This window comes from Phyllobates terribilis, unplaced genomic scaffold, assembly GCF_046119375.1.
Source record: "Phyllobates terribilis strain yellow unplaced genomic scaffold, ASM4611937v1 Scaffold_11__3_contigs__length_659146591, whole genome shotgun sequence".
In the NCBI taxonomy this organism is placed as follows: Eukaryota; Metazoa; Chordata; class Amphibia; order Anura; family Dendrobatidae; genus Phyllobates; species Phyllobates terribilis.
The window spans coordinates 234,334,848-234,349,557 of record NW_027362771.1 but is presented as its reverse complement, the minus strand read 5'-3'; the positions used below and the strand labels follow the sequence as shown (position 1 = coordinate 234,349,557).

The following is a 14,710-nucleotide window of genomic DNA, read 5'->3' as shown; positions in this document are numbered from 1 at the left end:
TCCTCCAGGAGCTGAAGGGATAGATTGCGAGCCCTCACCGCCTCCTCCTCTATGGACGCCACAATCAAAAGGTCGTCTAGATAGGGAAGAATTGTCACCCCCTACCTTCGAAGGATCGCCATGAGAGGCGCCAGAATTTTTGTAAAACTCTGGGCGCTGATGCCAACCCGAATGGCAGGGCCACAAACTGGTAATGGTCCTGACCTATGGCAAAACGTAGGAAGCGCTGGTGAGCCCTTCCGATGGGAATATATGCAAATAAGCGTCGCGAATGTCGATTGACACTAAAAAATTGTTCTGCGACAGAGCCGCCACAACTGAGCGAAGCGACTCCATGCGGAATTTCCGGGTCCGGACATGCAGATTAAATTTTTTGAGATCCAGAATGGGGCGAAATTTGTCCTCCTTTTTGGGGACCACAAAGAGGTTGGAGTAAAACCCCCTTCCCCAATCCTCCGGCAGAACCCGCACCACCACACCATTCTGCAGAAGGGAATCGACCTCCCGCCGTAGAGCGGTAGCTAGCTCGGGCTCTGACGGAATGCGAGATTGGCAAAATCTGTCCGGGGGTCGAGAAAGAAACTATGAAATAGCCTGCCGACACAACCCGCGTCACCCAGGCGTCTGAAACGTGGGACGCCCAAGTCGACTCGAACTGGAGCAGGCGACCCCCCACTCGAGGACCCTCGAGTGAAACCCTGGCGTCAGTCCGCCTTAGAGGGCTTTTTGTCAGCTTCCCGTTTGTCTTGATGGAAGTTCTGTTTCCAGGGAGTGCGGGATTTCTGAGAGATCTTTTTTCCCGAAAACGAGGGACGACCCGATCCCCAAGAGGGCTGACCGAACCGTCCCCTGGGCCGAAAGGGCCGCCGACTACTACCGGCACTAGACTTGCCAGACGCAGAAGCCACAGCTCTACGCTGCGGTAAAGCCGTTTCTTTTGCCTTGGCCTTCGCAATCAGTTCCGTGAGGTCAGACCCAAACAGCTGACCACCCTTGTAAGCTAAACACAGCAAACCTTGCTTGGAAACCGCGTCTCTGGTCCACTGCTTAAGCCACAGTGCTCTTCTGACTGTGACAGCCGAGGATTGCGCCCTGGACAGCAGTGACGTAGTATCCAGAACTGCATCTCTGCCATATCGCGCTGCCTCTTCCAACAACTTGAAAAGCCCTTCTACCTCGGATAGCGGGGATCCATCTTGCCACGCCGTCCGTAGGCGGTCCAACCACCTCGGGGAAGCTTCACCAGCACACATGGCTCCTAAAGCCGCTCTGAATCCATGACCCGCGGCCTCGTAGATGGATTTAGCCGCCATCTCCGTTTTTCTGTCCAGCGGATCCTGCAGACTCGCCTTCCCTTTAACAGGAAGTAATGAAGATTTGCTAAGCTGGGATAAAGGGACATCCACTTCAGGAGAAGGAAACCAATTAGCAATCGACTCCGTAGAACATGGATACAGTGCCTCAAAAAACCGTGTCCCCTGAAAACGCTTATCTGGACACAGGCGTTCCTTCTCCACCGCCCCATCAAGTTCATCCAGAGATGGTAACGTTGACCGCGACCTATGCGACTCCTGAAAAAGCCGGGCCGACTTACCAGGGCGTCTAGCTACCTCCTCCGGTAACTGTAACGCCTCCCTCATAGCTCCAATAAAAGCATCCACACGGCCCAAAAGAGAGGCAGAGCGCCCCTGCCGATCCTCTTTATCCGAATCGGACATCTCCCCAGCAGAGCTTGAAGGGGAACCCTCCATATCAGAGATCTCCGAGTCGCTGCGCGGGGAGGACAGTACCGGCCTGTGGCGCTTCCTGCCATGAGAAGACAGTTGGGATCTAGCTGACACCCAATGACCTAGAAGGTCAGACAGGCTATCAATAGAACGAGTGAGAGCCTCCATTTTAACATCACTGAGTCCCCCGACCTGCGCTGCACTTGACGCCGTCGAGGACTCCTGCGAGTCAGATACGCGAGACTGATCCTGTAGCGGACCTGGGAGACGGACCGCGCCTCCTGGACCCTGATCTGACATGCCCTCACACAGTATATAGCAGGCTTAAGCCTGTCAGTAACTAGGACAGTGTGGCTTCTAAAAGGAAAGAAACGAACGCTGAAGGGTTAAGGCTCTTACAGGGAGAGCTACCCCAGCTGTCCCCCAATTAAGGGTTAACCGCCTACCAGGGGGTTAATGCAGCAGACTCCCCACAACCTCTGCTAAATGAAAGAGGTGTGCGAGTCCCAGACAAAAAAACCTCTATATGAGGTAGCAGCTGCAGGGCAGCGCAGTCTGCCACCTAATTGTGCCGCAGAAAGGTGCCCTGCGCTGTGGGGGTGAGGAGGTTAAGCTTCTGCCCTGACAGGCAGAAGCGACTCACCCAGCTAGCCGCGGTGCAGCGTTCCTTCGGTTCTGACGGGAGGAGAGGAGAGTGAGGAGCCGGAGGAGGCCGTCAGAAATGGCCGCCGCGCAGTGAAGAGAGAAGCTGGAAGGGGAGGGACAGGAGAAAGCGCGCGCTCAGAGCGCTACCTGCCCGCGAAAAGACCGGGAAGGCGCGAAGCCACGCCCCCCGCCGGCATTCAAAAAGGCGCGTGACTCCTCCGCTCTCCGCTCCTGCCCCGCTTGACATGTCCTGCAGGGATCCACCTGCGGACGAAAAACACACAGTCACCAACGGTACATGTAACAGCGGCCGCCGCAGCAGCCGCTGAAGCACTCAAACACATTTACAAATGCTGAGTACTCACCCAGCTGAGCGCCACAGGGACCCCCAGGGATTTGTGGCGCTGTGGCCCTTAGCTTCCCCCCAGGACGGAACGCGCAGGGACCCCAATGGCGCGGTTTGCGTCTCCTCCGGGAAGCGTCCCTCATCCCCCGGGGCCGGCAGGGTTCTGCAGGGACCACCATAAAGGGTATGCAGATCCGCCAGGGGAGGGGTGGGGGTCCAGCAGCGCTGAGACCCCTGAGACCTCTAGACCACGGGGGGTCCAAGTCTCTGTCCGATAAAAATAAAAAAAAAATTTCTGAGGAGCTGCTCCAGCAGCGACTATCCTCTGCGACCTCAAATTTTAGACTGGAGAGCTGGAGTAGGAGGAGCCCAAGCTGGAGGGGCCGGTCAACACTTTTTTTGTAATCTGAGGTGTTCTATCCTGTGTGGGCTCCGCCTACCCACTAGTAATGTCTGTGTCTCCCTTCCTTCCATTCTGCTGCTGAAAATCACATATTTAAGCTATGTTGGACAAAATTATAAATTACTAATTTTTTAACCCTTCTAATTGGCTAACAAAAATATTTATATTTCAAAAATGATACTGATATAAAGTAGACATGTGGTAAGTATTTTTTATTAATTATTTTGTATAGTATGACAAAAAAAAATTTGACAGCATAAAAATTAAAAGTTTAAAAACTGCTAATTTTCAAAATTGTTGTAAAATTTCCGATATTTTCATCAAATTCTACTATCATGAAGTACAATGTGTCATGAAAAAACAAACATTCTCAGGATCACTTAGATATGATGAAGCATCCCAGGGTTATTACCACAGAATTTAATTTCAGAATTAAAAAATATGGTCTGGTCAGGAATGTGAAAACAGGCCGTGGTGTGAAGGGGTTAAAGAGGTCATGTCACCAGGTCAAAATTGAACAATTTTGACTCTTATGTTATTCCTACTGCTTTCCTGAGTATCCAGTGTTTTTTTTAATCTGCTGTACAATTACAAAGATTGTATTCTTTTTATTTAGTGCACTCAATATGCTAATTTTGTTTTGCTCACAGAATAATTATCTAGGGCAGCCTAAAGAAATGCCCCCAGAAAATCCTGTCGGCAATGCCGTAAAAATAAACATGCTGGGCACATTAAATAAAGCCTACATCTCAAACTATATGCAGATTTAAAAAAAAAATAAAGGATTACTCCTCATAGGAGGAGAAGGAATAAAATAACAATAAAAACTGGCTTCTTTTGACCTGGTGACAGGTTCCATTTAAAGAGGTTGTTCGGGCAAAATCAAAATTTTACTGGTGGCTAGGGATAATACTAAATAACTAAAAAGGGATATTAACTTGTCGGTACCTACATGGATCTAGTGTAAGCTGCTCAATGGTCTGCATTTACACCGGGATACATCACCATTCTTGCGGTGAATGTGAACAAGAGTTAGGTACCGACCAGATTGGGGTACACATTGTCGTGTTGGGATGGCTTTTACGTTTTTTTTATCAAAACAATTTTAACTAAGTGTTCATTTTGTTTTCATCTTAGGCACTACCATTCTTGTGACAGCAAATTTTGCCTGGACAACTCCTTTGAGACTTAAATCTAACATGCAATTTTTTGGAACCAATGTCAGGACTGCACCTAAAAAGGAAGGAAGAATACAGTTCATTCTTTAGGTTACATTCCCATGATGAGCTTTTGGTGACTTTTTGATGTTGTAGATTTAAGTATCTATTAAATAAAGTAAGTAACTTGCGTTTTTGAGTGCGTTGTGTGACAGGGTCACTGGTGATGTATGTGAGGGGAGATATGTGTCATGGAGGTTGCTGTCTTCTGTGATGTGAAACCCAGAAGCTTGTCTTCAGCATTATAGGTGCTGAAGAGGTTAATCAGCCATCTTGGGATTTTTTTTTGTGAGCAGGTGTGAAATGGACGGGATGCTTGCTCACTATATCTCCACCTCAAGGGTGTGGCTGGAGAGGTTAAATCTCCAGTATTGAGTTTTTTTTCTGTTGTGTGTTTGGAGAAGGAAGTCTCCAGACTGTGGAACTTCAGCTCATGAGGAGCTGAAGTTTGCTGCAACCTAAGCAGGCGAATCTCGTATGCTATGGACTGTGCTATTGATTATCTTTTGTTTTGCCGTTATGCCGACAAGGCCGTGTTCATTTTGTTGAACCTGCAGTGCTTTATGCCGTTTTAAATAAACGTTCCTGTGTCTACTTCTGGAAGCAGCTGAGTGAGTCAATCTACCACAGTTCTTTTACATGTATTTTTATTGCGTTTTCGACTCTGCGTTCTGTGTCTCTTTGTGCTATTTCATGTTTTAAATGAAGCTGCATGGTTTTTGATGCCTCCTGGAATTTAGTTTTGACAAAGCTTTATTGATACAGTCATATGCGGATGACATGCGTTTTTCATGTGTTTCAGCCGCGAAAATGCAGGTGCGTTTTTTACACATCTAATGAAAGTCTAAGGGAAAAATCTGCATAGAAAACGCAGCTTACTGGCAAGAGAAATTGACATGTTGTGAATTTGAACAGTTTATGCTGTTTTTAAAAAGAAAAAAAAAATCACCGTGGGCGTGAGATTTCTAAGGCCACGTGCACACGTTGAGTATTTTGTGAGTTTTTCATCTCTATATTTGTAAATTAAAACCGGAGTGGAACAATCAGAGAAAAAGTATAATAGAAACACGTCACCACTTCTGTATTTATCACCCACTCCTGGTTTTGGCTTACACATACCGATGTAAAATACTGACCAAATACTGAAAGTGTGAACATAGCCTCACTTTCAAATCCATTCTTGGCTTTGGCTCCAATAATTGTATAAGAAACAGCATGTATAATTCCAACCTATATAGCATAATCTCTCACTAATGCAGTGAGATACCCTAAGATTATTAATCTTAATTGTTCTGAGCTTTTACATTTACAGAACACATTATGAGATCAATCTTGTACCTACCAGCAATAGGAAATAAAACTGTACACGTCTATTTGCTTTGAGCAATCTTAGATATCATTTGTCTGTATTTTGAATTCTTATGTTATTAAAGAAAACATCACATTCCCCAAGTATGTTTCCCATCTACACAGAATGCCATGTGCATTATATATATTGTTTTGACTGATAGATTTGAATGGCACAATGTAAGTGTTTCTTCAGTTTACCTGACACTTACTTTATTACTCCTGTAATCAGACTTGTCCAAGTGTGATACGTTCCACAATGAATCCCGCAATCTCATCTGTGATTTGTAATGCACACACTGGATGACGGTGACATTTGTGAGCACTGCCTGTATCAGCAGGATCAGCATCAGGAGTAAGAGCAAAACTTCATGAAAATGCTAGAAAAGATAACGTCAACTAGTCAATCATTCAAATCTAAAAAAAAAATCACCAACTACAGTTATGTCAACATATAAAAAATAGTTTATGACAATCTAGTACACAGCATATAAAAAGCATAGATATTTTCTCTCATCAACATTGAAATTGCAACACTCAAAAGGAAAAGTCATGGAATTATGGAAATCACAGGGTTGATAGACATGTTACTGATATGCAAATGAAGAAAAAGAAAAACAAAATTTTGAAAACTTCTCAATTTATTCAGTATAGAGTACGAGATAGACACAGAAATAAACACAATTACAGGCCTTGGCTGCTATCAATGATGTATTGATGGTTGTCTGAGGAATGTTCTGCCATGCTGAATACATTTGGACACACAAATCATCAAGAACCACTGCTAGCAGCTGCCTTTACAATTCCCAACCAATTATGTCCCAGATATGCTCAATGGGAGACAAATCCGGAGATACTGCAAGCTATGGTAGTGTGTTTAGGCCAAGCAGGCTTCTCACATTAGCACCAGCAACATAAGGCGTTGTAGTGTTGAAAGACAGCTCCTAGGACGCTTTGGAGACATGGCCATACCACTGGTTCCACAACCAAATCAATATAAGATTGAGCTGTTAGTGTACCTGAATTGAAGACCCCATTTCCATCTTGGTCTGCATCATGATAGCATTTGAGAGCAATGGCATGAGGTCAATGAAACACCTGTAGCTGGATGTCTGGCTCGTAGCCCAATGTAAACGCCATCTAATGGCTGTGTAAACATTGTCTAATGCCTTAGGCTTAACATGTGATGTCCAATTTCACTTTAAGCACAGAATGGACCAATCATGGAATCAGTGGTACAGCCATTTATCCAAGAAGTCGTTTTTCAACACGACAATGACAGGGTGCTTGTTGTGTGTTCTACTGTGAGCAGCCTGCGTGGCCTAAACGTGCTACTGCGGCATGCAGAATAACTGGACTTTTCTCACATCGAGCACATCTGGGATGTCATTAGATGGAAATTGCAAAAGGGAGCTGCCAGTTGCGGATTTTGATGATTTGAGTGCATGTGTGCATTCAGCGTTGCAGAACATTCTTCATGCTATCAATGGTACTCTGACAAGGCATCTAAGTGTGTGTATTTCCAAAAGTGGTGTACACACTTGATAATGTAATAACAGACAGACATTTTGATATTTGGTATTTCCATAATTCCATGATTTTTTGTTTTTGGTGTTCATAGTTCAATGAGGCAAAATCTATTAAATATAAAAAAATTATAGCAGACTTACATTAACAGCAGGTGGGTAGGTTTTAAAAAAATCAATAGTTCTCACAATGTTAACAGACAAATATGAAGATGTAGTAAATAATACTGGTGATGTAACACTACTGGTAGCAATCAGAACTTCCACCTATGGGAAACACAAAAAATCTAAAGTTAAAGAAAACATGTCAAGTTTTTGGAAAAAGGGGGTGCAGCAGTCACAAGATGTGATAATGACGTGACTTCACTGCTATGGTGGTATCAATAGACTGGAGGTGGCAGTAGGGAGCTGGCACATGAGTGGCAGTGGGTGAGTCCAGTTTTCTGTGTGATTTTTAATTACAGGAAGAAAATTAAGTAAAAAAAATAAATATATATTATACAAGACAACCCCTTTAATGACAGGTATGCTGCTGCATTAAAAAGACACACAAGCAAAAGCAGACACAGAGCATAGGGAAGGATCAAACTTTTCCAATTGAGGTTGAGAATGTCATTGCCCTTCTCAATGTTTTCTCAACCTCAGCAGGCACATAATTTACATGCAATCCAAATAAGAAAGAAGGGTCCTCTGATACAGAGACCCTTTCCAAGAAGTAAACAAAATGGAATACACAGTGTTAAAAGATAATTTACTGTAGTACTAATGCTTAGTTATTATAGACTAAGCCTACATGGTGACATGCGTCAAATGCCAACAAGTCGCACAACCAAAAGCATTTTTGCAATGGTTGTGTGACTATTGTACAGTGCTATTTGGATGTTTTCCACATCCAAATAATTAAAACAGGTCGCAGCTAAATGTTAATTGGAAAATACTTGCATTGTAGTTTATTATGGCTAAATTGTATGCGCTATGCGATTCATAATGCAACAGATTTGGATGCATCACAACTGAAGCGTCACAATCATGCGCCACAATGCAACCCTTCTTATAATCAAATGAGATGTCACAGTGCTGTGTTGTCCTAGCTTTATTTTTAAAGGAAATCTGTCAATAATATCAACCCTCCTAATCTGTCTATATGGGCATGTAGGTCATAGGAAGCTGAATGTTTTATTCCAGAGAAGTCTATTTTTTTCTTATATGTAAATGAACTGTTCAGCTCTATAGGCCGGACACTGATCTGCATGAGGCTCCGCCTTCAGAGATTATTTTAAATGAAAGGTGGCGTAACCAGTGTATGTCATGTAACTAGCACAGAATAGTAGAACTGAACTTTGTCTCATAACAAACCCGTTAGCAGCTGCAGCTCTCACAGCTCTGCTGTATTGCAACACTATTGCAAACACTGGCTACCTGTGAGATGGAAGATGAAGCACTGACAGGACTCCTGCAGATGTGTTAGTTAGGCTATGTGCCCACGATGCAGAAATGCTGCATATTTTTTACGCTTCTCCCTGGCAGGAAAAACGCATGCGTTTTTTACATGCGTTTTTCCCGCCAGGTAGAAGCGTTTGTCAAGCGTCTTTGCATGCATTTCTGCATGCGGGTTATCAAGCGCTTTTCCAAGCGATTTTAGCATCACTTGGAAAAGTGCTTGACAACTTGTTCACACTATATAAATCCATGCAACCAGCATGGATTTATAGTAGTGTGACCAAATTAGTTAAAAAAAAAAGAATAAAATGGTAAAAAATAAAAAAATAAAGTTTATACTCACCTTCCGTTGTGCTCCCGGTGTTCTCTCTGCCGCGTCCAGTGTGTTGGGCGGCTCGCGGTGGTGTGAAGGACCTGCGGTGACGTCATTGAGCCATGTGATGGGTCACATTACTCAGTGACGTCATGGCAGGTCCTTCACAACAGCGGGAGCATTGCAATAGACCGGACGGAGCAGACAAAACACCGGGAGGACATCGGAAGGTAAGTACAAACTTTATTTTTTATTTTAAATTCTTTTTTTTACAGGTTCTATGGTACCCAGGTCTGGATGAGAGTCTCCTCTCCTCCAGACTTGGGTACCATCCGCACATAGAAACGCATAATATCCGTGTGTACAAATGTACTGACACGGATATTATGCGTTTCAATGCAAGTCAATGGCGGAAATTACGCTGCGTGTCCGCAAAATTAATGGACATGCTGCGGATTTTTGAGAGCAGCATAAATGCTGCGGAAAAATCCGCAGCATGGGCATTGACATTGCGGCTTGTCATTTGGGACCATGGGGGGCGGATTACCAAGCGTTTCCCAAGCGTTTACGCTGCGGAAATTCTGCAGCATATACGCTTGTAAAACGCTACGTGGGCACATACCCTTAGACTGTGGTCACACAGCCATCGATTCTCTCATGAGAGAGAATCAGACCTATTATGCTAATGTCACTTGGATCTAACTGTCAGGGTTTCATCCGAGTTTCACCTGTGTGTGATAGGATTCTCTCGCATGAGAGAATCGTATCCTGGATACGGAGAAGAGTGAGAACTTCATTTCTCCCTCTTCTCCATTATCTCTGTCGGCGGTTGTCGGATTGCACTCGAATGACTGAGTGCAGTCCGATGTTTCACACGCACCCATAGACTTGTATGGGTGCCGTTCATCAGATTATTGGATGCAGTTGCAGCATGCCGCCGAATCAGCATGAGAAAAAAAAGTGCTGTTCGGCACTGCTCCATCGAATAACATTGGTCAGAGTGCTATCAGATAAAACATTGGACAGCACTCAGCTGATTTATACGGTTGCGTGAGCGAGCAGTTATAATCACACACAGGTCTGCAGTGAGATCAGGAGAGCTAAGAGCGGCCATTACACATCACACTGGTAATGGTCTATTTTATTTAAAATAAAGCTCTGGAGGCACAGTCTCATGCAGATCAGTGTCCAGTCAATAGATCTTAACAGCTCATTTACATATAAGAAAAATATGGATTTTTCTGGAATGAAATATAGGATTGCAAATATCAAGGTAACATTTTCTTCAGCTTCCTTTATCCTGCTTACCCATATAGATGGCTTAGGAAAGTTGATCCTACTGATAAATTGCTCCCTTTAAAATAGATTATCCTTTTCAGTAGGCCTCTCTTAACTGAATATGTAATAGTGTAAGGTCAGCCAAGAATTCAGGGCAGGGATCCGGCTATACTCTTACCAAACATTTACTTGGATACTCTGCTGCAACGTGACTGGTAACAGCACTAGGAAAACACTGAAAGAGAACACAAACAGTGGATATTTATTAGCTCAGAGATATCCGTCATGAGCACCATCCTTTTAGTAGAAGAAACAATACCAATGGCACGTACATTACCAATGAGTACAGAAAGAGAGAAAAGTACGAAGCTGCTTTACAGTTTACGTTCTTTTACTGCAGAAACCAAATCACAACTTTATAAAAAATTAATTGTGTTTGGTTCCTGTGGATAACAAAGACAATTTCCATGAATCACCCCAATAAGCATTGTGTATAGAATTGAGCCTGTAAACTACTCGATTTCTATACATTTTCCTGCATTTTTTGGTGTTTTCCATTGTGTTTTTTATTTTATTGTTGAAACTTCTGTGATCAAATACGGCTTTAAAAAGTGCTAAAAAACAAAACAAAGAAACCGCACTCAACACTAGTCGCCATATCATCATTTTTTTTTACTTTTGAAAAAAATCCCAACCCTTACCCTAGCACAACCCTAACCCTAACACTAACCCTAGCACAACCCTAACACTAGAGATAATTTTTACGCCTTACCTCATGCGGTATAAGTGATTAGACAACTTTATTCTTCGCGTCGATGCGATTACAGTGATGCCAGATTCATATCGGGTTTTATGACTGACAGCTGTCACACACTAAAAAAACACTTTTTTTGCAAAGGCTAGTTTTTGCATCGCCATATTTTAGAGCTATAATTTTTCCATATTTCGGCCGACAGAGTCATGTGACGGCTTGTTTTTTGCGGCACGAGTTGATGCTTTCATTGCAACCATTTTCAGGCATGTGACATTTTTTGATTGTTTTCTATTCCAATTTTTGGGAGACAGAATAAACAAAAACCAACAATTCAGGATTTTTTTTATGCTGTTCTGCGTGTTTTAAGATTGAGAAGACAGCTTTATTTACAGCTGTACCACATTTATATTGTTTTTTCATGTTTTGGCGCTTTTACACAATAAAAGCTATTTTATAGAAAAAATATTTTTTGTTTGTATAGCTTTATTCTGAGCTATAAATTTTATTTTTCAGCTGATGGAGCTGTATGATGGCTTGTTTTTTGCGGAACAATATGACGTTTTCAGCGGTACCATTTTTATTTACATTTGTCTTTTTGATCGCTTTTTATTCCATTTTTTGTTTGGCAGTATGATGATAAAGCATAGTTTTTTGCTTCATTTTTGTTTTTACCATGTTCACTAAAGGGGTTAACTAGTGGGACATTTTTATAGGTCAGGTCGTTCTGGACACAGCAATACCAAATATGTGTACTTATTGTTTTGTTTTGTTTTCAGAATAATATTTATTTATGGGTAAAATATATTTTTATTTTTTGGGGATTATGTTTTTCATTTTTTTTAAAATATTTTTTACTATTTTTTTTTTCACTTTCCCCAATGATAATCCGCATATGCTGTGCACATGCTTTGAAATTTCCGCTGCGGATTATCATTGCGGAAAAATACACAGCATGTCCATTAATTTTGTGGATATGAAGTGCTCTAAAATTTCCTGGTTAGACGGCTGCGCTGACTTTGATCTTCTAAAAAAAAAACACAGTGGACCTACACCAGCAGATGACATGGCTCCCCAAACCATCACTGATTATGGAAACTTCACACTAGATCTCAAGCAGCTTGGATTGTGTACCTCTCCACCCTTCCTCCAGACTCTGGGACCTTGATTTCCAAATGAAAATTGGAACTTTGGGATCTTGAGCAGTGTGTCAATGACTGCCTTCTGGACATATGTCAAGTCACCAGTCTTCCCCATGATTGTTGAGCCTACTGAAACAGACTAGGGGACCTTTTTAAATGCTTAGGAAGCCTTTGCAGGCGTTTGTTAATTATTCTAATTTACTGAGATAATGACTTTTGTGTTTTCATTGGCTGTAAGTAGGGTTGAGCGAGTATGTTCTGTTCCGAGTATGCTCGGACGAGCACCGAGTATTTACAGCTGCTCGGTGATGAGGTTAAATCGCTCCCGTGTGCATTATTTGCAACTGTTTGACAGCTTTATTACATGTGAGGAATGTGTAAGAAATAGACATTCCTCACATGTAATAAAGCTGTCAAACAGTTGCAAATCATGCACACGGGAGCGATTTAACCTCATCACCGAGCAGCTGTAAATACTCGGAGCTCGGCCCGAGCATACTCGGCGAAAGGGTTAATAGAACATACTCGCTCAACACTAGCTGTAAGCCATAATCATCTACATTAAAAGGAATAAACACTTGAAATAGATCACTCTGTTTGTAACGACTCTCTATAATATATGCGTTTCACTTTTAGAATTGAAGAACTGAAATAAATTAACTCTTTGATGATATTCTAATTTTGTGAGAAGTACCTCTACATTATATACATTAGATTAAGTCATATTGCAAGACTCTTTAAAGTGCACCTGTCAGCAGGATTGTGCTCAGTAAACTACATACACTGTCAGTTGGGCGACATTACACTGATTAAAATGATACATTGGTTGATGAAATCCATCTTGTGGTTCTGGTGTAATCTTCACTTTCAGTTTGGAGATAATGATATGCTCGTGCTTCGGGGCGGCCTGAGGGGGGGTCCATCTGGGGCTCAGCTTATATATTCATCTATATGCTCTTATGACAGCTCACTGTGCCTTCACTTATTCCAGAATCACAGGACAGATTTCATCAACCAACGTATCATATTAATCAGTGTAATGTCTCACAATCCTGCTGACAGGTGCGCTTTAAAGGGTCGATTGTGACTTGTAGAATTGCTGCTTCGAATAGGTGGCGCTATAGAGTTCAAGTCCTCTTTCGCTCTGAAGAGGCAATTTGCATATCTAATGTATATAGGCACCATAAAATGATGTCCTTGTTATTTAGTGCACACTTCCATTTTATTGAGTGGTACTGACACCTAGTGGTCTCATAATTGCAAACTTAAAAGACTAAGATCAAACCACATCAATAAGATGGAAAATGACAAAAGCTGGCGAAGCCCATTAGATCTCATCTGAATAATGTTTGGGCCGATCGTTCTACCATTTTGGCAATGCTGGCCAAAACTGTCGAAAGACCAAAAATTGCAATTTTTTTGCGCAAGCTCACATTGTGCAAATTTTTTTAGCACTTTTCAGAGTATTTTAAGCCAGATTTCTGTTGTGAACACTTTACTGAATCATGTCTATAGTCCCCAGCCATTTTTTCAAAGTATATTTACGCTGAAATGCTGCAGCGATACAGAGTAAAACATGCATGGCTGCTCCTGGTTTGGGCAGCACAAATTTGATGACAGATTGCCTTTACCATACCCTAAATAATCCTTACTGTAGAACAGTGGTCTCAAACCTTTCTGACCTTGAGAGCCACATTGAGCTTTGAGAGAGGATCGCGAGTCACATTTAGGTCTGAGAGAGTCGCGAACCACATCCAGCTCATAGTAGTGACACCCAGAGCCCCCATTACTGGTATAATGATAGCCAAAGCTTTTCCACAGAAATCACACCGAGGCAGTATACCAAGATCCAGAGGTTCCCACAATACTTCCATTCAGAATTCTCACATCAATCTCTTCCACCACACTGTTGCATTCAGCTTCAAGCGCCTCCTATGATAGGTAGCATCATCCGGTCTCCAGCTTAACATAATTTAAGTTTAATTTATCTCCAAACCAGAATATGCATTCAGATCTGCTCTTTAGTGCAGGGCTACTCACAAAATTCACCATCTGGAGACCTGCTCTTCGTAGTGGTTTGCTAGACTTGGTGCTAATGTACCAAGCTGGCAGGCAGCCGCGAGCCATACACCATGGGCCTGCGAGCCACTGTAGACTATGAATTTCAGTGGGAAAACATTTAAAACTAAACAAACTAATGCATGACGACTTTAGGAGTTCACTGCGAGATTAGATTTCTATCATCTATCTGATATAATAAATTGTGTTCAAGCATTAGGTCACTAATAAATCACAATTCTATTAAAAGGTTCAGCCATGGAGGCTCATATGACAGACATAAAAGTTTTAATAATGTGTTAGAAACACTCAACTGCCAGAAGATGCCTTCTTTACCATAATAATGGAGATACATGATACTAGCTCAAGGAATTCCAAAAGATTAAAGTAATATGGGATAATCAATAAATAAAATGACATCTCAAGTGAAGAGTTTTACATCACACAGGAATGCACTATCATATTACAATTTACGGAAAGACTCATGGATTTTTCTTAACCATGGCCGAGTACGGAA

The 14,710-nt window shown here is 42.3% G+C and overlaps 1 protein-coding gene across 6 annotated transcripts in view; it reads right to left on the bottom strand.

Moving 5' to 3' along the window:
• MLC1 (modulator of VRAC current 1) overlaps positions 1–14,710 on the bottom strand; it is a 62,515-nt gene that overhangs the window by 14,407 nt on the left and 33,398 nt on the right. For all 6 annotated transcript variants that reach the window (XR_012251228.1, XM_073652122.1, XM_073652126.1 and 3 more), the window contains 3 exons: positions 10,421–10,477; positions 7,356–7,478; positions 5,898–6,065 (listed from right to left, as the gene is read on the bottom strand). Coding sequence is in view for 5 of the 6 variants with exons in the window: in XM_073652122.1 (XP_073508223.1) it covers positions 5,898–6,065; positions 7,356–7,478; positions 10,421–10,477 (348 nt within the window). In the remaining variant the exon portion in view is untranslated. The remainder of the gene's footprint in view (positions 1–5,897; positions 6,066–7,355; positions 7,479–10,420; positions 10,478–14,710) is intronic.